Genomic DNA, 24171 nt, shown 5'->3' on the forward strand with positions numbered 1-24171 from the left:
AAAATTCAGAATTTCATAATGTGCAGCACATGTTTTTTGCTTGCTTTTTTTGATTAACAGCTTTAAAAATTGAAAGACAAACTGAATATGTTTGTTATTTAAACAATAACAACATGACAGGCGTTCATTTTTGTGCTTGCAAGCTGCATAGCGATATTTCTAGTCTTTTAATGATGCTGTACTCTAATTAGTTGCAAGATACTCCACTAGGTGTTTTGACAAGCGTGCCACAACTTCCTCAGTCTTTTGTTGCCTTTGACTCAAACCTCACTTGAACATCAAATTCCAGTTTAATAGACTGAAATCTGCAAGTGCATGAATTCCATTTAGAGTTTATGCTTTTGTTTAATATTCCAACTTTTTGGAGAAACTACATCGGATAGGAAAACCTGAGATAAATCAATTATTGAAATAAATGTCGGTTTCAATCATAAAGCAAATAAAAACAGGGAAAACACAACTGTGCAAAGGTTAGCTTTACATCTGTGTGCGTCTCTCAGATCAGAAGGGATTGTGAATGTTTGGGCCAACTTCCGGTCCTAATTACACACACGAGGAGGGAAAGAGCATTTTTAGACAGGTGGGCAATTTGGCCTGGCCGGCAGACTGACAGCCTGAGTGAGAGAGCTCAGCTAAATCCTCAGCGCCTCCAGCTCTCAAATAATGGACCAGAACCACTGTGGCCCCTTTTGCTCATTTTACTCTGCTTAACAAATCTTAAACACAAGTGGCACGAGACTCTTTCGTAAGAGCCAATAATCCAACTACTAGGATTTTTCTTTTTTATGATTGAAGATATCAACAGAGCGGCGTGAATTTCAAAGACAGGAAAGTAATGAACTCTACTGCATCTTTGAGGACTGTGACAGATTAATTTAAGTAGCTTGAAGTAATACTTTTGTTTGATTGCCAGAGGAAATAAAACACCTGAAGTTGAGGGAAGATGACTTGGTTTTCTTTTCATATGAACACCCTGAGTTTACCACAACAAAGAATTTTAGGCAAAAACTAGCACAGTTTAAAGTAAGAACTGTTACTAACAGAATCAATATATAAAAATCGAAGCACTGACACACCAAGTCAAAATCTGTGTGCAAAAAATTCAGCAAAACAAGCTGCCAAAGGTGGGTACAGTCTGACAAAAGGCAGTACACCTTGTACACGACCCTGCAACAGATAGGAACTGTTGCACCAACCTGGCAACCCAGCAGTTACTAAACGGAAGCCATTACTAAGCAGATTATGTTGTCTGTCCACAGTGCGTGTCTGTGTGTATGTGCTACTAGGTCTCGGCGAGGAGTGATGGCTTCCAACAGGCAGGTCCATCTGTCACCGTGGCGACAGTTCCTGGTGACCGTGGGGAACTGACAGATGGTCTCTAAGCAACGCTTGTTGTGGTGAGCTGCTTTCTGCTGTACAGTGAAGGAGTGAAAAGCTCATATCAGCCGTGTCCATCGGCATCCTGAGTGTGACAGTCATGCTAAGTGCAGCGTTACTGAGGATCCTTCTATGTGTGCCTGTGTGTAAATAGAGAAATTACAAGTGCCAGTGTGGCTAAATAGCAAAGAGGACCAGGTTGAACAGGTTAAAAAAAGAAAAAGAAAACGCAGTGGAAGGTAACAGGTTTTCTTATGGGGAAAGAAACTGTCCTTTTTTCCCTCTTTAAATTAAAAATGGTGAACTGGGGAGTGTTTCTCTTCTAGAACTTTAAATCTGGGGTGAAATCCCCTCCTCCCACAAATGCACACATCCGCCCAGGGGAGACCCCAGCGCAAATTATCTGCGGAGCATTGTCATGGAAACAAAAAGATGGTGCAATGTTGGAGATTTACGACTCGCCCAGTGGCTACAGAGGTGTGAAGACATGGGAGATTGGTATGGGCTCGGAGAGCGAGAAAGGCTCACTTCGTCCCCGCCGTGCAACAAGCAATGATTCACCAACTCGAGCCCCTAGCGAGCCAAAAAAACGAGCAGAGGTGAATCGTGGGCACCCGGTGGGCAGGCTGCTCCCGCGATCATTGCTTTTCTGAACTGCAATGCTGTTCGTTATGGTGCCACTGGAACGTTCAGTCAGCAGAATTTTTAATGCGAAGTGGGCAAAAATACAACACTTCCTGCCCATACAGTGAATTGATTTCCTGCTTTAGTCTGTGCAGGGAGCCATCATCAGCGTTTATCTCTTTCTAATGGCTGTGAAGAAGACTGGAGACACTAAACGAGTCTTATGAATGTGCGTGCCGGTAACTCTGAGTTTGTTTATGTGGGTTATGCAGTTTCACATAATTGTGTTCCCGTCTATCAGTGTGCGCCCTTAAAGAAAACAGATCCGTGGAGTGCTTTTTGACAGGAGGCACTTACAAGCCATCAGTGCACTTGCCCACCATTACGCCAATAAGAGCCATCTACAGTGACAACGACCCACTTGGTGTTTTTACCTTCATACCTTCCTTAATCCTAAGGTTACCCTCCTTATGTTCCTTGCATGCTGATGGAAAACACATAGGGAAACTTGTATTTAAACTGTGATTGTCTTTAAGGGTACATGAAGTCACCTGCATGCTGCATAGAGATAAATAAGGGGATTTTGCCCTCTTGCTATAACACCAAGGCTTCGATTACAGTCTTTTGTGGACCCGGACATGCTGGAGACACCACATCTCCTGTAACTTCTCTGACGTCCGTTACCTGGTTAGCAGGCACGCGGATGTTTTCACTGACCCTTGTGGTCGCTTTCAAATGAGGAAATTTACATCACTCGGTCCCAAGTGAACTCTAGTGGACTTGTGAATGCTGTTTCTAGGATGATTTGTAAGTGAATGCTAATAGAGTTTTCCAAGGAGCCATGCAGTTAATCTAAAGTCTTGGACACGTCTTTGGGCCCCTCATTTATTCAAAGGAAATAAAAGAAAGTAACTTTACAGGCAGCGGGGGGTTCATCAAATACTTTGACACATGAAATAATTTAAACCTCTTGGCTGTTTCACTCCTGTAACCCGTTGCTTGCTACGGAGAGAAAGGGTCCATATCTCACTTTGAGAGCAGAGACGCAAGAGGCCTGATTGCCAAGCAGGGACTGTTGTGTCACTGATGATTGATGAGTCATGAAGTAGAGGGAAAGAGAGGAAAAGACAGAGAGCAGAGCATCATGGGGGTTTCTACACTGCTCTTTCATCATCTCTCTGATCCTCTGACATCGTTCCTGCCACCATTTTTTTCCCCTTCTCCCCTCATCCACTGCGGCTCCAGTTAATTAAAGGAAAAGCCTAAAGCCTTGCCCCTACGGTAAGGGACTCCATGGGCTCTGTTATGCTTTACGGGTTTTTTGCTGGCTTGTTTTTAGGCCTTTTGTCCCCTTAGAGGAAATGGTCGGAGCAAATCAATGCAAAGTTGTTTTCACTGATTAGATTTATCCTATAATTAAACCTTTCCACAGTGGTTTAAGAGGTGTCTTTCAGCATGACAATGTCCTCATCCATAGAGCTCGAGGAGGTTACTGAATAGTTTGCAGACTATGATGCAAATGCTGGTAATCACATGATATACCTTTTACAGTCACCTGATCTCAATTCAATTAAATACCATTGAGTGACTTAACACGTGTTGCACAGCATTGTCCACCACCATCAAAACACCAAATGGAGGAATTGATTGATACACTGTATTAGTGGTTATTTAATGCTTTAAAAATAAGAAATTCAGTAACCTATTTTGTTCTGGACATAAACTGCTGTGGATGCTGGGAGGAGGCGGCACTGAGACAAGAGCACGCAGAGCAGAAGGGAGAGAATTTTCTCCTCTAATGTTAATTTAATTGGAATACCAGAGGAAAGCGCCATCAGAACATATCAACAGCCAAGGCATGTTGTTTTTAATTTGTTGGAAGAAAGTTTTAATTTGTTGAAGCTTCCGAATCAAGAACGTCACAAAAGCCACTGTATCCAAACCTTTATTATTAACCTTATGATATTTTTGTCCTTCTTCTTATTACTAGGACATCAAGCAGAGCTTTAATAATCCCTCTCAAAGAAAAAAACTACCAAGAAATACATGGAACTGTCAGCTTAACGACATTCAAATGACCATTTTCATTATTTCATTGTAATTAGTATAACAGATTTCCACATTTCCAAAACTGTCCCTTGTATCTGGGCTTCTCCACTGTTCACACAGTCACTTTAGCATTCACCTTGACCACAGTGGTGTTGAGAACTCCCTTTTTATGAGCCAGTTTAAAGTATTGTTTTCCTAAGTCGTTCCTCTATTAACACCTCCGGTTTCCACCATTCTTCCGCCTCCCCCTAGCCCGTGCTGCCAAGCTGCTTCCTGAGCGAAATGTGGGTAAAACCTACGCTTACATTATGTTGTCAGATTACAAGTAACAAGCTGTGTCTGTGCTGTTAGTCGATTACTCACACCCTCATCGGGCCTGCTTGTTTGCAACCCTATGCTCATTTGCGCTGCCATTAGTAAACTACATTAGGTTATTATTGAGCTGAAGTGGCTGCGCCTGTGTTTATAAATTTACACTGTGTTAATAGATTACCCGGAGGACTTTCCACTCCCATTGCTCCCATTTGCCCTGCTTAGTGAATCAGGCCCTTAATGTAAGTTGATTTTTCCTTTAATTTGTCATCCAGAGGTACGTATCCTTCCCCCTTCATGTACATTGGTATGACCAGTTTGCTGCTAGCCCAGCGCGCATTACCGTGCATTCCTGCCTAGATTTTCAAACAGGTAAAAAATGAAAGAAAATAATGCAACTCTGCATCCATGCTGAGACAAATAGACGTTTTTTTTTTTTCCTGAGCTGACTAATGACACGAGCTGCCGGAGCTGCTAGGAAGCTATGTTTCAGAAAAACTGCACCGAAACTAGTTTTCACTGACAAACAGCTATACAACAGGTGTATGCACTCCTATGGACAAAAGAGAGTGGGGTAATGGAAATTAGCATCTATGCAACGGCAAGACATCAGGGGCCAAAATGAATTATGCTGGTGCATCAGTGGGGGCAGGAGAAGACAGGCAGGGGAAAATGAGCCCATTACAGGAGTGTAATTAGACAAATGAAAGCACAATGGATTAGGAAACCTGACTGAGGTAATAAATCATTCCTGCGCGCTTATAGGAAGTACATGACAGAGTGTCAAGTGTCTAAAACCCACTATTTAACCTACGAAGCACTGTTAAAGTGTCTCCACGCTGACCCATAGCTCTTCCTCCAAATCTATTAAATGAGGGAGAGAGGCAAGTGAGAGGGGGGGCATACTGTTGCACGCAGCGGCTTTAACGAGTTCGCTTCTTCGTGCGCTAGTCCTCAGGGATTGGCTCCCATCTTTACGTGGGCGAGCAGGTGTGAATCTCCATCCTGGCAGTGGGGGAACAGAAACGGAAAAGGAGGGACGGAGGGGCGGAGGAGAGGTGGATTTCCACCAATTAAGGCTGAACCAGAGTCTTTCTGCCTTTAATCTATAATTGGATGCATGATCATGAGACTGGCTGAGTGAATGCCTGTAAGCAAGCAGCGTTTGGTTGGAAGGAGAGAGACACAGAGAGAGAGAGGGAAGCAAAGAAAAGACGTATGTGTATTATAAGCAAAGCTGACATCAGGACCCCAATTAGAGGCCAGTGTGCTTTGCTGCTACTGGTGGAGTGATCCTGATTGAGACAGCAGTGAAGAGAGTGTGAGCAGGACAGTAATTAAGGCACCATGACTAGAGCCTTAGATGATGTGCTCCCCAGAGTGTAAATGTAAAAAAAAGAAATACACATGACAATCGAATGATGAACAGCAGCACACACACACACACACACACACACACACACACACACACACACACACACACACACACACACACACACACAAAATGTGCAGCCTAAACATGCTTAAAGACTCTAAAGGATGGGAAACGTGTGGGAGGAAGGGATACACAGTGGGACACTGTAAGCTTTGATGGAGAAAAAGGGACCCAGGTATTCGCTCATTCTCTTAAACTGATTTAGCCAGCCATAAGATCTAAACAAAGTCTACTCATCAATCTTGCCACAAAAAGGCCATAGGAAAAAATGATTTGTCCAGTGAGAACACATTGGAGATGCGATCAAAAATGGTGCTAAAGCAAACATTCAGCGAATCAGCAGAGAATTAATTAGGGGAAAATGAATTGTCAACTATTTTGTTAACTTCAAAGTGTCATTGCTCAAGTTATTTATCAAGACAATAAACATCAATAATCTGTGTCTTCCAGTATTGGAAAGGTCAGAATTTGCTTTGATAAAATTGAAAAAAATGATCAAAAGCAAGCTACACCTCACATCACGCTACTAGATTGGCGCTACATCATGCTCACATACCAGTATCCCTAAAAGAGCTGGAATTTAGTTTTTGGGTTTCATGTGGTTTATTCTTGACTAGCTAGCACCCAGGAGAGAACCACTGCTGTGCACCGGGTATTTTTAGTTGTCTTTGTGAGTTTATTCTGCAGGCTGCTGTCTGTTTAAATGAAAACTCATTATATATTGATTTCAGATTCACGGCCAGAAAAAACATCTGAGGATGTCTGCTTTATTTCCAGGAAACTTAAACTTACATTTTCTTTCCTTCTTTTTTGATAACTTTTATTCTTGCATAGACTTCATAGCTTCACAGCTCTCAGAATTCAATTGTTGGAAAGACATGAGCTTTCTCAGTACTAATGTCAACATGACTGGAGTATTGTCATGAGAATTTCTGATGTCTTGCTTTTAGGAGCAGAAACATGAAAATCAACATAAAATGCAGTCCAAAGTCACAAAGACTGATTTAATTTGGAAAAAAAAAGTTTAGATGAAGAAGGTGAAGAACTAATCTAATTTGTACCTTTGCTGTCCTATTTCTACGTTAAAAGTTAGATATCTGATGTTGGAGCCATCAAGTCAGCGGATCACTTTCTAATAATAATCTGAAGGAAATGTGTTAGTTTCCTGCTTTTGTATCCACCCTTTTGTAAAAACTCTAGTGCAATAAAAGCCACCATAAAGCGCATTCAGTAATGTTGGTTCGCTTACAATGCTCCTCATACTTTATCCATACCATCCTTGTGTTTCCTCCAGTATCATTCTACTGTCATAGTCTGTCTGTGTCGATCGCAGCCAGCCAATGCATTTACAGAAGCCCAATTAAACTGACGTCTGTTTCCTTGACAGCCCATTAAGCTCCTGCCTGAGATGAGATGAGGCCGAATCGCTTTACGTGCTTGTGTACACAAGCGTGATGAGGAAATGCTACTCATTACCAAAAGCCAGAGAGGAGGGTAGAGAAGCCGTTTGGTCTGCATAGTTTTTGGAAGGTTTAGCCATTTGTTGAGAAGTCAGACAAACAGACTGTGGCAGAAAAAGATTGAGATACAACTTCAGAAAGAGGAAACAGAAAAAAGATTCCATGCGAGATTACAGTGCGAGCTGCCTGCCATTCATCTGACCAATTTCCCTTGGCAGTTCTGAGCACTTAACCTTATGACGGAGATAAACTGCATGCGTGTACACAGACACACACAAAACCTTTTAGTAACTAGAATTAATAAGCCCTAAAGCAAGCAAAAGGAGAGTCTGGCAGAGAAAATGGTCCAATTACTTGTATCACACGGGGCGTTTAGAGCGGCGGAGGTCTGCATGTCTGAGGGGGGATTGGAGGGAAAATACTGAAATTCAATCATTTCAGTTTTATCCTATTCACAGTTGCTTTGTTTCCATTTAGTGCTCCTCTGCTACCGTGATTTTCAATCAGAAGCCATGACAAACGCTGAGTGGCGCACGGCGAATTACAGGCATTTACACGCGGCTGCACCATTTTCACAGCACTAACGTTGACCGGCTAGCACCGAATTTTTTTACGTTAAGGGCAAAATGTCGCGGGCTTATATCGAGGCGGAGAGCCAGGTGGGTGGATAAAAGGCATGCCGGCACAATTGGTGGCATCTTCAAAGTGATGATCTTGAACGTGGGACTACACTAAAACCCCAAAACACACGAGACATTCTCTCTCCCAGCAAACACAGCAAAAAGAAACAGAGCAGACTGCAAATGAACAGAGACACAGAGAGAAACTGAGTTTTTCTTTTTGAAAAGGAGCGAGAATATTCATACTCTGACCTCAAAACACCAACTAAACCTGAATTTCTCTCCTCTGTTTATCCCTCTTTCGATACTTCTCCCATTTAACCTTTTAGTCTTCCTTCTCCACTTCCGCCTGTCTTCCATTTCAGGAAAGCAGCTATAACTGGCTTGTCAGAGCCGATAACTGTAAACACCTCGCTCTCTCTTCACACTACACTACACCACATCCTCAAATGTTATTTCAACTTCCTCTGCGGCTCCTTCCTTACCGTAATTATCCTTCTAGCTTTCCTCCTTTGCAATCTCTTGTATGCTTCCACCCTCTATTTGCATGAATAAATAAATGTGTGTCAATAAAAGAGCACGGTGAGCGGGAACAGCCTGTAAGGCAGAAGCCTATTATTTTTTTTCTGTCAACAGCATCAAGCAGATGCATGCGAAAGGTTTCTTTTGTTTTGCGCTGCTTCAACATATGGGCACATAACTCAGAAACTGCTGCATTTCTACTTGACACCTGCTCCCAACACGTTCCTCATCTCCATCTGCTGTCACAATTTACTAGACGAATGACAAATTTACCGACACGGCGAGTGAACGCAAAGAGAAGTTAGCCTTCACTCACCTCTTTGCACCAGCATGGTGACCTCACTGCCTTTGGGACACTTGCTGAGCAGGTCAACCACCTGGTTGTGGGACATGCTCTGCACATTTCTCTTGTTCACCTCCACGATGATGTCGCCCTCCCTGAGACCGCGGCAGCGTGGGTAGTCCACGATCTGTTTCACTCTTTGCCCCCCACCCCCGGGACTGTCAGCAATGGTGAATCCGAAGCCCTTGTCTCCTTTCTCCATGTGTACGGTGATGAGCTCTGGCTGCGTTGCGATGGATGAGGCCAGGGTGACTACATCACTAGGGTAGCCATGCTGGGAAGAGGTATCAGAAGCCACCTCTGTGGAGGGGCTGTGGGGTCGGGGGAGGCCGTTGACGGGGACCCCGCTGTTGGTTGGACCATTGTTGTTGTTCTGACTGCCGTGGCTGGACGGCGAATCGTAGCTGTTAGAGGGCTCCTGGCCGTTAACGATGATGGGCTCCTTGTTGTCGAGGATAGCCACTGAGGTAACCAGGCTGGTGTTTGGGTCGTCGGGGTCAAAAGGCAACGGATAGCCACGGCACAGCTCCAAGTTGACCATGGAACCAATTGGAATCGATTGGAAGATCTTCACAACTTGAGCATGGGTGTAGCCGAGCACACAGGTGTCGTTAACACTCACAATCACATCACCTTAAAGGGGTGAGAAAGAATGAAGTCCATTTATTTTTGTCAAGTAGAACATCCATCCATGCGTATCCAATTCAGGGTCACCTGATGCAGCTACCCTTTGTTAATAAATACAGGATACTTACCAGTCTCCATCTTGCCATCAAGGGCGGCAGGGCCATCTAGGACTAGGCTCTTTATCTGCAGGAACTCATCTGGCTCATCCCCTCCCACAACAGTAAAACCAAACCCCCTACGACTCTTCTTCAGTTTGGTATTTATGAATGTCCCCTTCAGCTCAGATCGGTTCCTGGTAAAGAAAGGCTTCCCTCCTAAAAACACAGACACAGATAGCTCAGCTTTCACCACATTGGATGCCACAGCAGATACTCAAGAACTGGGTTAAGCAGCAGTTGGATTCAGTTTGCAAAGCCCTGGAGCTACTAAACCTCCTCAGGTAAAGAATTATTGCTACAGTGAAGAGCCTTTGCTCGCTTGTGTCAAACCATCTCTGTGCAACCATTGCAGCAGGTATCATTAAATGCACAACAAATCTTCTCTGATTGGTGTTTGTCTTGAACAGGCAAGGACAACTGTCACTGCTTGACGATTGCTCACATGGTGCAAACAGGTCAAAACAGACCTATTACAATAAAATGATTAATCAGGTTAAAGGGAATGTCTGTCCCGTTTGTAGCAACTGAACATAAAATAAATTGATAATTATAATAAAGGTCAATCAAATGGACCAATATGGCAAGGCCATGATGATCCACTTGGTAAAAATAAATCCGCTTGGCATCTTTCTTGGCCTTAAGACAACAATTCTGATGGCCAAAGATCCAAACGGGACAAAAAAAAAAAAAAAAAAAAAAAAAGTTAAAGGGAATGAACAGAATCATAAGCATCAAGTCAAACTGAAGGCTTAACTGATCCCATTTGGCAACTACATTAAAAGTTCATATAGAAAAGACTGAGTATGGTTGAATGACTTTCTTCAGCACATGCAACTCAGTGAAACATTGAGCAAAACCGGAAATAAGAAGCCCGAGTATAGACATGCAAAGCCTTTAAATCTGAACTCATCTACTGTTATCGCCGCTGGAATCAGTCCATATTAACTTTTTGATAATAATGATCATTTATTACTTATAATTTTAATTTACAACGTGATGATGTGATGGGACAAAAACAGTTTAGACAGGAACTTATTTCAAAATAGTATGACACCACTTCAGCTCTTTGAATGTCTAATATGCAGGCTGCTGTTTGCTTTCACTGGCGGTTTGGCATTTGAAGACACAACAGGCGCACCAGATATCTGTAGCCTGAATAGCAATGACATTGCTTCAGATGAAGGTCACATGACCGTCGTGTTCGCATAAGCGATGTCTCCGGCTTGTTTCAATCAGCTGCTGAAATCTCATCTGAGAAGACATCTGTATCACTCCACACTGGTTGTGAGGGTTTAACTGAGACACATCTATATGAAAAAAATTTGACAGTGATCTTGTGAAAGAACAACTGCTCAAACGACGACAACGACATCTAAACTCGATTCTCTTTTTCTTGACTTTGCTATCTAATTATACGGCATTAAGGATAAAGTTTATCTTTTCTACTAGGAATGAAAAACAAACAGATGAATACACAGGCACAGGCTGAGCTCCGCTTCTCTATTAAAGGACACGATGCATGCCAAACGCACAATACTTCGGATACACAAATGATTGAGGAGATGTTGGCAGAGAAGAAAATAAGAAGAGAGAGGATGATGAAGACTAAAGGAACGTCTGTGTGGTGACCTGCAGCACCACATTAGGTTATGGCAGTGCTACAGCTTACGCATTCAATGAAAAATGCATTACCCTTGGAGTCGGTCTGTGCCCTTGTGTTTTATTGTCTACATGCATGTGTGTTTTCATGCTCAGTGCCTTTTGAATTGGATTTTTTTCCCCTAGACTAGGGAAAATGTAACTAAACTGTGTGCTGATATGGGTGGCTTTATCCACCAGGGATCTAGAGATGTAAGAACAGACCAGGAAGCGGGGGGAACATGAAAAGCAAGTGTGTTAGATTAAAAGATTTCAAAAGTGATGTCTTTCTATGGAGTAATATGGAGTGCCGGCACAGTCGAGCTAGCAGGAGTTTGAGACTGGGGGTGTGGAGGGAGGGGTAAGACAAAAAGATGGACAGCACCAAGCAGTTAAACCAAAGCAGAAAGCTGGGCGGGACCAGACAAAAGGCAGCGAGACGGCAAATGTGCGCTATAAAATAAAGAGATCGATGAGGGAGAAGGAAAAGGCTGCCAACAAAGCAGCAAGAGAGAGTAAGAGGGAGAGACAGGGTGAGGCAGTTAATTCTCTGCCATGGCTGTGCTAATTAGACAAGCTGCTAGTGGGAGGCCGGTATAAAAGGAACTGGCAACCAGGAGAAGGAAACCCACTGTAACGGCGAGACTCTCTATTTGTGTGTGTTTGTGTGTCACTAAATGATGGGTGAAATCAGGCCATTATGTGGAACAACACAGCAGAGGTTTCCTGAGAATCAACACGTTGCCACGATAAACACAGGCAGAGGGACATTTATGGAAGGGCACTCGGCAGAGCGTGTCTTCGTAAAAATATGCAGACTGGACGCAATTTTGTTTAGTGCACGTGTCACGCGAGTTCAGTTTGACTTATAAAAAATGCATGATGTGATTTATACAGAGAGCAGCTTTACAGTGTCAGTTCAGTTCTGGTCCTCCATCACAACAACTCAAACAGGGCCTGAGGCGCTGGCACAGGAAAACAAACTAAGCTGTAAAAGATGAATTTTGTTTAACTTATAATAAGTCGCTCTGGGTGACGCCGCCTGGAAACAAAAAAGTTATGCATAATCCTCATTTCGCTTGGTTGCAGGCTTTAGCTCTCTGAGGATGACAACTTACGTTTTTGTCCCATCGCGTTGGGCACTGCGGGCCCTGTCTGAGGGTCCCTGTAGGTCTCCTGGTGGTTGGCAGCATAGCTAGCCAACGGAGCCCCTGCCATCGTCGAGTCTTCGATCCATTCTGCAACAGCGAGAGGCACATGTTCTCGAGATGGAGTCTAGACAGGTGCAAAGTTGTCCTACTTGAACGAAACTGAGGCTAAGACAACACGTCCTGCTGTGCTGTGTGCTTGCAACAAAGCAAATGCAGCTCCGATGAAGCCGACAGAACTACTGTGCAGCGTGTTAATTACAGTGGATGAAAGATTGATGTGAAGCCTTCTACCCACTACAGATTCATGTTTCACTACTGAGCTCAGTATGAACACAAGCATTAATATGGTTTCGCATCTCTCTTCTCAATAAAACTTGTGGTGTGGGAAACCAGAAACAACTGATTCCCTTTTTCTTGACTGCCTACCACCTTTGATTAATCACCTTGCTAGCCTGCAGTTTGTCATAATATTCATAACAGATAGATGAAGTAAACACGTGTTTGAAAAACTGATTGGGTTTTTTTTTTTTTTTATCTTTTACAGAGAGATTCAACCTTCAATTGGGGGGGAAAAAAAAATCAGCAGGTGAATCTAATGTTTTATGCTGAATGAGCAGAATGTGGAGTGCAATAGGAGAATTCCCTCTTGAGTTGACCTGCATTTGCAATTAATTTCACTGTAGGGTGTCCTGTGAATATGCAAAGAAAGGAGGACAAGAGCATCACTGAGCTACCCGTTGCTTGGTTTTGGGCAGCTGTCTCAGAAGAAGTGTTTGGGAAGAGTTCTTATTAGTGTTACAACTGGCAGCATTTTATTAAGTAACACAAAATTAAGGGTCTCCACTCCAGCTCTTAAGCAGGCAGGTGGGAGCCAAACTTACCTTCGTCCAAAGCAAACAAGAATCAAAAGGTAGCACAGAAAACTGAAATTAACTTCAAAAAGGCTGCGTGGTGCAGCCGCAAATAATAGTTATGCCTTTATGGGAGGGCACTTAGCAAATCATAAGGCAGGAGCTGGCAGCAAAAATAAAACCGTAGCAGTAATAGGCATTGGCAGATAAAGTCACACTCGCTCATACTCACACAGACAGACACGCAGAGCATGCAGGCAACTCATTTATACACATGAATAAGAAAGAAAGAAAATGACGCCCCTGGTGGGGGCTTGTGAACGAACCTCGGATGTAGCGCTCACCTTCAGGTGGCTGCTGGCTCTGGGGCTGAGGCTGCTGAGGCTGCTGCTGTTCCAGCTGCCTGCGCTTCTTAGCCTCTAGCACCGGATTTTCATACTGGGTCTTCCTGTTGATATGACTTTGGGACGGTGGACGGAGTGGATGAAAAGAACATAAGAATACAGAACAAGATGTAAGGGGGGGTAAAGATCAGCAGGAGAGTAGAGCACAGCAGGGACACGGAGAAGAGGATAAGGTAACAGCAGAGCGGGAGAGGGTCAACAAAGGGCGAGGGGATTGGGGTGGGGAGTGGAGAAACATGGCGATAAGCTTTGATTAATACATGGTGGCACAATGCACACACACCCACGCTTACACAGAAACCTCTCTTTGAGATGCACATGACACAGCCGTGCCTACAAATCACATCAAATAAATCCTTTTGTGCTGATGGCTTAATTTCGCTGAAACCACAAACATCTTTCACATTACAGCCTGGGAGGTTTCCTACTAACCTAACTAGCACTGAAAAATGGAACCTGAAAGTGCCAAATTATACAGCAAATGAAGGAAACTGTGAATAATGTATATTAGAAAAAATATTGCAGAAACAAAGAGGGGGGGGGGGGGGGGGATGCCACAGCCTTGGGCCCACAGGTGCTGCTTTGAACAACATAAAAAAAAAGAAAAACTAAAAAAACCCAGCATAAAACATATTTGTATTAATGCTGAGGCCCAGGGGCTTCACACAATATGAGATACGCACATATGTGCTCGCACAAACACGCTCGCTGCATATTTTTGTTCATTTATTTCCGAATGTTAATGACACAAACAATGGCCTACATTTTCCAGGACACAAAAGGACTGAAATAGCTGAAGCAAGAATCTGGCTGTGATGTCTTCCATTAGCAGTGAGGTTAAGAGTTTTTGTTGCTTGAAAGAAAAGAAAAAAAGAAATGTGTGGATGTACTTCTATTTATGCACACGAAGAAGAAGCTGGGAGCTATTTCTAGATTTTTCTGCGGCGTCAGCCTGTGCACTTACTCAACATAGTAGACTCCATACACTGGATCATCTATTTTCTCCCATCCTGGAGGAAGTTCTGTAAAGAAAAAAAAAAAAGATAATGAGACAAAGGAAGTAAGTAAATCTTGACTTGCAGGAAGCCGTGTATTGAGCCATTTGTGGCAAAGCCAGGAAAGACCTTTTGCCACGCCATTGTAATCGGCCCGTCAGTCAGTCTCCGAGGCCAGAGCAGCTCAACAGCTTCACAGGCTGTCTGGCTGTTCTCACCTCTGTCCCCCTCACAATGCTGACATTTCCACCCATCAGATAAGAACAGAGCAAGACCCCCATCGGCACAGGTGGATGTATGAATGCGGGGAGGGGGGTAGAGAGATGAAAGGCACATGAGAAGGAAATCGTGAGAAGGAAGTGGACAGGAGCACGGGAAGTGGGAAGAAATACAGGGAAAAAACGGCAATGAAGAAGAGGCAGCTAAAGTTATAAATGACAGGAAGCAGGTGGAAAATTCCAGGCTTAGAAACCTTTGTGCAAAATACATTGAAGCTAAATTCTGTGAGATGATTGGTTGGTTTCTGAATGAACGACTTCTCTTCTTTTCTTTCCCCTCATACAGAAGAAAAACAACATTCTACAGAATATCACACAGAAACACACGTCTCTAATCAGTGCGCTGGAAAGGTATGGTCGAAAAGTACCTGTCCTTGGCTAAACAAAGGCTCTTTAGTTTTCACATGGATCTCTAAGTGTCTGGTAGAGATTGTTGCAGATTTGACTTCACATTCGTCTCTTTGTGGGCAGAATTAAAACCTGCTTGAGTAGAACTGAAAGGGACACTGTTCACACTGATGTAAGGACACGTGTGCGAACGCTAAAACACGTGAAAAGGTGAAACTTAAAAGATGACCATAGAAAGACATGAATATGATGCCAATGTGCAATCATCCAGTGGTGCAAACTTGCTGCAGCGCAAAGCTGTTATCTTCAACTGAGCCATCTGATTCACTTCTCCCGCCTGATTACAGCAGCATTGATTACTGGCCATTCTCCACACAGATAATGTCAGACGCTTCTAATTGGCTACAAACAGAGATTGTCCGGTAATCCTCTCCTGTGACGAATAAGTTCTACATATTACCATTATAATAATTATTATTGTATATATATTTATATTTCTTCATACATTCTTATATATTTCTATACTGTGTATTTGTGTATTGTGTATTTTGTTGTACAGTTGTTTCATTTTATTTTATTCCTTCCTAGTTAAATTTACCCTTTTTAATTTTCATATTTATTTCCTATCTTATTCATAGCCTTTTTTTTTTCCTTTAGGTCACGAGCAGTTGTGTAAGCATTTCACTGCATATCGTACTGTGTATGACTGTGTATGTGACAAATAAAATTTGAATTACCCCCAGCCAATTTCTGCTCTGCCCTGCGTGCAAGTAGATGGTAATTACAATCATCCAACTTGGAGAGCTTCCCTCTGCTTTTTAATAAGGAGGACCTCGGCTGGAGTGGAATCAGCTGCAGATGCAGACACACAGAAACACGCCGCCGCGGTCTACATATTAATTTATCATTTGTAAGTGAAACCAGAGCCAACAGCTCCGTGCGTGTAAGCGGCTCGGGCTTCTGTGGGTTCCGTCTTTTTCTACACCTGCTGAAGTGCATCTAAAAGCACAAGCGGCAAAGAAGAAATGCAAGGTTACGGGAAAGAGATGTCGCGAGGGTGAACGTGCAAGGCGAGCACGGTAAATTATCATTTAGATGTTTTGAACTGGAACGTTAAATGGAATGCGGTCCCGCCTGGCGTCACGCACAAATTTTAATCACCCACGTTATTTCACACTGCACTAGTTCCAGTCCGGGAGGACCACCTGTGTGTGTGTGTGTGTGTGTGTGTGTGTGTGTGTGTGTGTGTGTGTGTAAGCGCACAGAGAGGACGTTCTGTGCTGCAAACCTACTGAAAGCCTGGTTTCGCTGTGTTTGCAAACACAGATGACAACAGCAAAGACAAAGGGAGGGAAAGTCGTCGCTCATTAAGCCGTGTTTTGCTCTCACCCCGTGTCCCTCTTCCCACTTTCTAGAACATATTGTGATTTCGAGGGGGAGACGAGCGTGATGAGTTACGCGTTTAACTGTTCGCATCTCATTCTGTTGATATAGAGCTGTGATTGATTTCTCCGGAGGAAGAGTCTGCCACAGAGAGGCACTTCTCGCGCACGTGGGTGTACGTGAGAATTTGGGCATGCGTGCCGGCGTTCATAAAAAGGCTTTCGTCTGCTCGTCTCCTTCAGGGGCAGGATTTAATTGCGGTTTCTGTGCCCACCTGCATCGGAGGGCGCCGATCGATAATTATTGAGCATGTTCATCCAGTTGAGGATGTCTTGTGGACAGGGTTGGGGGGGGGTTGTCTGACCTGAAGATTTAAGCGCTGTTGATGCTTAGCAATTGGAGTGGGTTTAAAAATAAAGAAATAAAAGCGTGATAGATTCTCCGTTTTCCTTGGCAGCATCTCATCAACCTGTTTGGATCTGGTGTGCTCTCTTTTTCCTGCTTTTATTGCTTTTTGCTGGAAACACCTTCTGCTGCTCGGGAAAAAAAGAGCTGGAGAGACTAAATCGAAGCCGTTTCTCTGTAGTTGAACCCTTTCATATTACATTTAACCATTTTAAACAGTGCTAATATAGAATATATTTACTAAAGCAGTAATGACGGTGATGAAAACATCCTACATTCATACAGATTTTCATCACAGTATTAGATGTGGGCGTTTATATTTTTCCCCCCTTGTATTGCACCGTGTACCCCCAAGTGAAGTCCAAACATGTCAATCATTATTCTGATATATTTCCTCTAATGGAATAATTCATTACAGGTGCATAACAGTGCGGGGCATCATCTCCAGACACCATTTATCCTGCACAGGTGGCCTCACCGCTCTGTCTGAGAGGCTAGTTAGTGTGCTGATGGGCATCAGAACAAAAAGACCTGTAGCTGTCTGGCTCAGACAGGCACATTAGGAAACCATCATTACAACAATCTTCTCTGGATCAGCTTTTTGCCTCTTATGTCTGATATGATGGCCTTCTGATGTGGGAGTGTTTTGTAAGGCTGTGTAGTGGGTGCATGGCTGGTGGCATGGGGGTTTGATGACAATTATGTTCAAGGCCGCATACAAACGCACATTTAAAAATCCCACGTACTAATGGAAGGGCAGACAAATGTCATGATGTGTCATTTCTGAATGATTAAAGTCACAGTAACCTAACTGATACATGTCAAAAAGATGAGAGAAGTTCCTACCTAGGTCATTATCCAGCTCCTCTGTATGTACCCCTTCTACTCAGTTGAGTGGACGGCACAGCAGCGCCACAGGATTGTTGTTGGGAAGGCAAAGGCAGGGGGGGTGGATTGAAGCAGAAAGACAAACATCTGTGAGTTAGGCGGCTGTAATAACAACATCTGGACACTGGGTGGCAAGATTTAACCAAAACCAGAGCAACAACCTCTGAAAAACCATGTTTACTAAAATCAGGCGGCACTAAAGACTGGATCTCTGAATGTGGTTTGACATCATAATGGAGTTGAGCTTGTGACCTTTTCTTTTTCTGTATACTGTAACAATAGACTACAAAATTGGGGAAGGCAATTAATGGAAGTTGTAGGTCTTGTTGCTCCAAGAAACAGCTGGAAGAAGAGCAAAGGTGGCACCAGCCAGTGGACTGCACACCATTTTCTGTGACCCAATACTGACACCTAAAGACTAAAAGGGTGAACCTCTCAGATGTGTTATGAGAGTCTGAGTTTTTGGGTGCGGTGTAGAAAAACATGCTCTAAACAACGGAACAAAACAAATGAAAAAATATCACCTCCTTTAGCTTACAGAAGATTTTGCACAAACATTGACAGACAGACACGTACCATCATCTTCAGATTCTTCCAGGGGTTTCTGAGGTTTGTCCAGGCACCGAGGGTCTATCCAGGAGGTCGTCCTTGTATTGTGGCTAAGCAGAACACACAAGACAGGCCAGACAAGACAAATTATTAGAGGGTAGCTAATAGACGTCGGAAATTTGACCCTGAAACAGGTGGAATGAATGATTTATAAAAAAGGAAAAAGTGACACACGGCACTTGATCATTAACTGAAAGCCCTGAAAGTCTGGTCAATATTGCTGAGAATAAACAGGAAACATTTAAATCTGAGCAAATTGGAATGCTTTTACCATGTTAATAATAGTAAAAAAAGAACATTATGATTGTTCATTTTAATGGGTGTAGAGAAGAATAACACAGCTGGAAGGATCCTAAAAAAAGAACAATATAAACGCAAGTAAGTTACAGTGGATATTTAAAGTTTTATGCCTCATATTAAGGAATTTCAAATCTATTAGAATCTGTTTGACAAGTAACAACAACAAGGAGTAAGGCATCATAGATGACCAGGTAATCTGTAATAAATTTCTTGCAGACTTTAAATTGGTTAAAGGTTCATGGCTGTAGGAGCGATGCAGGAGGAACTCTTTGGTATCCTGAATTATGCTTCATGTAGCCGCCGGTAATGTACGCTGCATTCTTTAAACTTTCATGCTTCCTAAAGCCTTCGAGTACTCTCCACAGCGACACACGTCTGTCACATTAAGATGAAACCTGGATCTGGTTTAGACGGTGCAGACGATGGTTAATACAGAAAGAGAGTCAGCCATGAGAAAATGTGTCACGTTAGATAAAGTCATGTCCCATTTTAAACAGAGTTTAATCAAAATGAAAGGAAGCTTCATTCAGCCACATTGACAGTGAACACTGATAATATCTGATTTAAGAGTAAGCACTACTGGAATCCGACCTTTGGTACTTACTCTATAAAATAGACCTCTCCGTTCTCGGTATAGGCCATCTCCCAGTTGTCGGGCAGAGGTCCCAGCGGATCCTCTGGGGGAGGATGGCTCAGGTGAGTGTGTGTCTGCTGTGTGCTCTCCGTGATGGCCGGTGGTGAGGGGGTTGTCCCAGCGTAGGACAGGTCACTCTGGCGGGGGGCGAAAGGGCGCACCGAGTGATGAATCTCGTCTAATTCACTAGAGTCTCCTGGAGGGACAAAAAACCCAGAACACACACAGCCTGGTGTCAAAAATCTGTCAACTAAAGGACGCCAGTAACACTTTCAAGGAGCAACAAGTAGCTGTGAAAACAATGAGTTAACCTTGGGACAATGGTGCGCTCCATTTCAAGCTGGGATTTCCAAGCTACCAGTTGTCAACCGGAAAGCTCCCACCAAACCCAACTCAGCAATCCAACATGGCAGCAGTGCACGTAAACATGAGTGAAACTGTAAAACTTGCAATCTGCTGCACTACTGTTGTGCATCTGTGACTCGCTGAATGAGCCACACACAGAGCACTGACCGCACTTTACTAGGATGCACTCAATTAGGAAATTCCATTTGCTCTGGAAGATGGCCGAGGCAAATGGAACGCATCACGAGATCAACTAAAGAAAAATTTATTAACAACTGTCTTCAAACAAACAAGTGCTCCTGTTGATTACACCGTTTTTTTAAGTATCGTCACAAGATACAGCCTATTATGTAACCTTAAAGTCTGTGCGGTAATAGAAAAAAAACATACATTTCCTAATACATTAAGAATTATTGAAACATCATTTGAATGGGAGTTTGGAAGAATTCCAGTCATTTAGTGTATTTCTGTAATGTTTTAAATTTCCACAGGAATAAAAATATCACCTGCCTGAGCAGTCTGAATAATTTAAAGACTAAAATATTTGAAAAAAGTTTCATGAGGCTGTAAAAATCCACAACTAGATGACAAGAAAGCCTCATGTCAGTGAGTTTTTGCATCTACTTATTGAATGAAATCAGTTATGTTGCTATAGCATGTTTCCATTTAGCCCAATAACTTCCTAAAGACAGAAGTACTTTGGGCTTGTTTCTTTCCTCCTTCAGTAAAGAATGCTGAGTGGGCAGTTCACGCCTTGAAAGTGCTAGCACCTTGCTTCCTGCCGGTTCATTTCCACACTCACACTCGAGTGGCACTTGTCACACAATCACAGAGAGTTAAACAACTTCTGGTGCCACATTTGAAAAACACATGTCAGCCACAGCTTTAAGGCGGAAACTCCTTAAATTTCCTACTCACCGACTAACAAGGAAATCCCAAAAATTACTCCAGTTCATTTCTTTAATGTCAAACAAGCAGCACTGCTGTCATTTTACCAACTTAAACTTAATTTAATGGACTATTATCCCCCCAAAATCAATTTCACATATGGAATCTGCTCAGGTGTCTAATGCTCGCAGCCAGATGGCACTATTTTACATGTGTGGATGCAGATACACAGGCAGCAGATGTAGTCAGAGCCAGAGACCACTTACTCACCAATCAAAGAAGTTCTTGTATTCTGCAGCCCCTCTCCACAGCAAAGGGCTCTTTCTCTCTCCACTTCTTTTGTGCTTTCTCCTACTTCTTTTCTGAGCTTATCCTTTTTCACAGTATAAAAACCTCCCCTGCTTGTTTCTTTCTCCCTTTTCAGTCATTGCTTTTTTAGACTTGCCCTCTTTCTCAGTCACCTCCTCTTTCTATTTAAATTCCTGCTACCTTCTCTCCACCTCCATTCGCCTCCCACTTTATCCATCACCTCTCAAATGATTTTTCTCCCCCGCTTCTCCTCTCCCAAAAATTAAAAGTGAAAGAAAGTGATTCTCAGGCTGATCTGCAGGGTCTGTTTGCTTTGGTGTCCAAATCAGCTGAAGGAGCGGTGAGTCCCGTGAAACAAGGAGGAGTTAAAAACAACCACAGATGCTAGGTGGTTACAGGCAAAGTGTGAGAAAGAGGAAAGATCTCTTTGAAAATGCAGATAAGCATTTATAAGTGTCAGATGTGATGTATCACTTTGGGTCTTCTCTGTGAAAAGAAGGCAAATTTAATTTAGCTTTGGGTCTGCTGCCAGCCTTCTGGGTCCATTCTTTTATCTTCTGTCCAAAGTTGTATTCAAATGAATGTGAGACAAAAATGCTGCTCTTAACACCTGGCTTCAAAACATGGCTTACACGCATCTTGAGTGACCATTTGCTTTTTGATTTCAGGTGCCAAGCTCACACCCTACTTGAGAGAAGGACACACACATCTGTGCTGAGCTGGCCAGAGAAGATGAGTGCACTGTGTGGTGCCACAGCTTGTGTACACAGCTACCAAGGCGTTAGTGCGGGCAAATCAACTGTGCTTTGGTTTGGTATTCACATTATTTTATTTAGTATTTGCTTTTCTGGCTCCACTCATATAGTATTCAATACTATATTGGATAGAAATCAATTATCAGTTCCTCCAGGAAACACTTTTCAGATTAATAATTTTTATGGAGTTAAAATGAAATAAAAATGAACAGGAAATCATTTGAGATGCTTTAAAAGATCTTATTTTGTCAGATCACTTATCTGAAGTCTAACACCAATTTATGTAAAGGAGGGTTATCTGCAAGCAATCAAGTATTAATGTACTCAGTGTACACGCAAAAACAGTGCTCTGTCAGTGTTCCCTTCATGACTCAATAATGGGATATTCTCGTCTCATCAGTTTAAAATTTTAACCAACTATAGTTGTTATTCATTTAGAGTTATTCACTTCAGTCTCCCTCATGTTTTGCTAATCTGACTTGAGTAAATGTACCTTTGCAGATGGTTTAAACCGTGGCTCTTATTATGCATTTGTTATAGCAGAGGGTTATTTTCTTCAACATGGCAGCGTCCTGACAGAGCCATACATGGTCATTTATACACGTGCTGTTGTACTCTTCACTAAAAGCAAACAGCAGAGTGCTTCTTCAATGCACAAAATCATAGAGATACAATGCTCAGTGTTACTCGAGTGTCAATCTAAACTTATAAGAGACTCTCCGCCCATCCGATTTCCTCTCCTTCCTCCGCACGTACCTGTAAAGCTGCTGTTCATGTCATGGAGGTCCTCGTCGTCCTCCTGCTGCTGCTCTCCAGGCACTAATCCAGCATTGTGCATGTCATTGTAGGACTTGGAGCGTCGGGGAGTGGAGTGCTGTGAGCCCGGCAGGCTACTCCTGAGCCCGTCTGGCAGTGGGGCATCACCGCTGTTACCACTACTGCTAATCACTTTCCCACTGGGGGGCTGCACTGGTGGCTTGGGTGTCCCATAATAGTTACCTAGGTGATGAAGGAGGCAGAAGGGAAGATGGGCGGGGATCAGAAAGACACAGAAAAGAGTAGTGGGAGGGCATAAGAGGAGGGGTCGAAGGGCCTTTTGTGTGTGAGTGAAGTGTGTGTGTGTGTGTGTGTGTGTGTTGAAGGGGGTTTAGTCACAGTCTTTGTATGCAAATTGTGAAGTTGAGTTTGTCTGTGGGAGAATGCTAATCTCCAAAGCAAAACTGCTTTTGTTCTTTTTTTGTGTTTAATCTCAAAAAAGTTTCACAAGCAGCACCCCCCCCCCTCCCTTTTTTGTTTTATAACTAAACAGTTACTTTATTTCTCAAATCACTTTTTACTGCTATAGCTTAATTAGGCTGATATTTTCTAAGTCAACCTTAAACACCAGTTTCTCAGATAACAGATACTCTGACACATGCACAGCACCTGCTTTCCTCCATAAAAAATCCTCTCCATTTCTTCAGTGCCAGTGCAACATTTTGGTTTAACTGAAAAATTCAAATTCAAACACACAGAAAATCACTCATGCTCATCCAAAGAGTAACCAGGCAGAGGTAAAGAGACTGTACCATCTGCAGACCAGCATCTAAAGCCACAGTCTTAATGAGCGAATGGTGTTTGCTCCAAAATATAAGTAAGCTATACTGAGCTAGTCTAATTATTTTGCATTGGCTTGAGTACAATTAATCAACCATGCTCACAGACCTAAAGGATAAAATAATTAAATTCTAGAAGCCGATAGTTACAGATGATTCATAGTTTGAACTTTACATTATCAGAGGTGAAGATATAATAACAGCGAAAAACCTGCAGTCAAACATGATGGAATTATCCAAGAGGATAATGTTTCTGCTTTTCTGTAAGAGCAAAACACCCAGGTTTACACCATGCACAGACTGAAGAAGGTGGACTGATGTTTACATACTGTAGTTTCAGTTGTCAGTTATTATACGCAGTCTCGAACCACATTTTAGATCCTAACCAAGCTTCAGACTTTACTCTCACACACTTCAGACCTGTCTGAGTTTGACAGGCATTTCAAAACATTATGTAATAGATATGATGGGAAAAGCAAACTACATGACGGTTAACTTGTCATGTTGCAGAGCTCTGTGTGTGCCCTCTGCTTAGTAAAGACACGGAGGCTTTTGTGCTCTCTGCAAGTTTCATTATGGGCGTATCTTTGTGTGGAAATAAATAAAGTTTAAAAACTCGCTCAGAATAAGAGTAAAAGCTGTCTGAGATTTTATAAAATGGGTCTGTGTTGAACAAATGTTCTGTGTAGAAGTATACGCCTGTGCCTTTGTATCTCTTCCAGGAAACTGTTAGCTCAGTACGGTATCTAAATGTTATTCAGTTAATTTCAACCTTTACACTGTGTCTCTTATTCAGAAAAATAGCAAAAGCTCCAACAAACTACAAAACGAGTCTTCTAATACAATACAAGCAGCAGGTTTTAAAGTG

The 24171-nt window shown here is 42.8% G+C and overlaps 1 protein-coding gene across 26 annotated transcripts in view; it reads right to left on the minus strand.

The window, feature by feature from the left end:
* The window catches only part of magi1b (membrane associated guanylate kinase, WW and PDZ domain containing 1b), a 142603-nt gene that overhangs the window by 32526 nt on the left and 85906 nt on the right, over positions 1 to 24171 (minus strand). For 23 of the 26 annotated variants that reach the window (XM_026168639.1, XM_026168660.1, XM_026168658.1 and 20 more), the window contains exons 4-12: positions 22465 to 22707; positions 19382 to 19607; positions 18445 to 18527; positions 17827 to 17862; positions 14536 to 14593; positions 13494 to 13627; positions 12284 to 12403; positions 9498 to 9683; positions 8716 to 9375 (exon numbers count right to left, since the gene is read on the minus strand). In XM_026168639.1, the coding sequence (XP_026024424.1) occupies positions 8716 to 9375; positions 9498 to 9683; positions 12284 to 12403; positions 13494 to 13627; positions 14536 to 14593; positions 17827 to 17862; positions 18445 to 18527; positions 19382 to 19607; positions 22465 to 22707 (1746 nt within the window). The remainder of the gene's footprint in view (positions 1 to 8715; positions 9376 to 9497; positions 9684 to 12283; positions 12404 to 13493; positions 13628 to 14535; positions 14594 to 17826; positions 17863 to 18444; positions 18528 to 19381; positions 19608 to 22464; positions 22708 to 24171) is intronic. The other 3 variants (XM_026168641.1, XM_026168640.1, XM_026168663.1) reach the window with 1 other exon arrangement.

Source organism: Astatotilapia calliptera, chromosome 5 (assembly GCF_900246225.1).
Source record: "Astatotilapia calliptera chromosome 5, fAstCal1.2, whole genome shotgun sequence".
NCBI classification, from domain to species: domain Eukaryota; kingdom Metazoa; phylum Chordata; class Actinopteri; order Cichliformes; family Cichlidae; genus Astatotilapia; species Astatotilapia calliptera.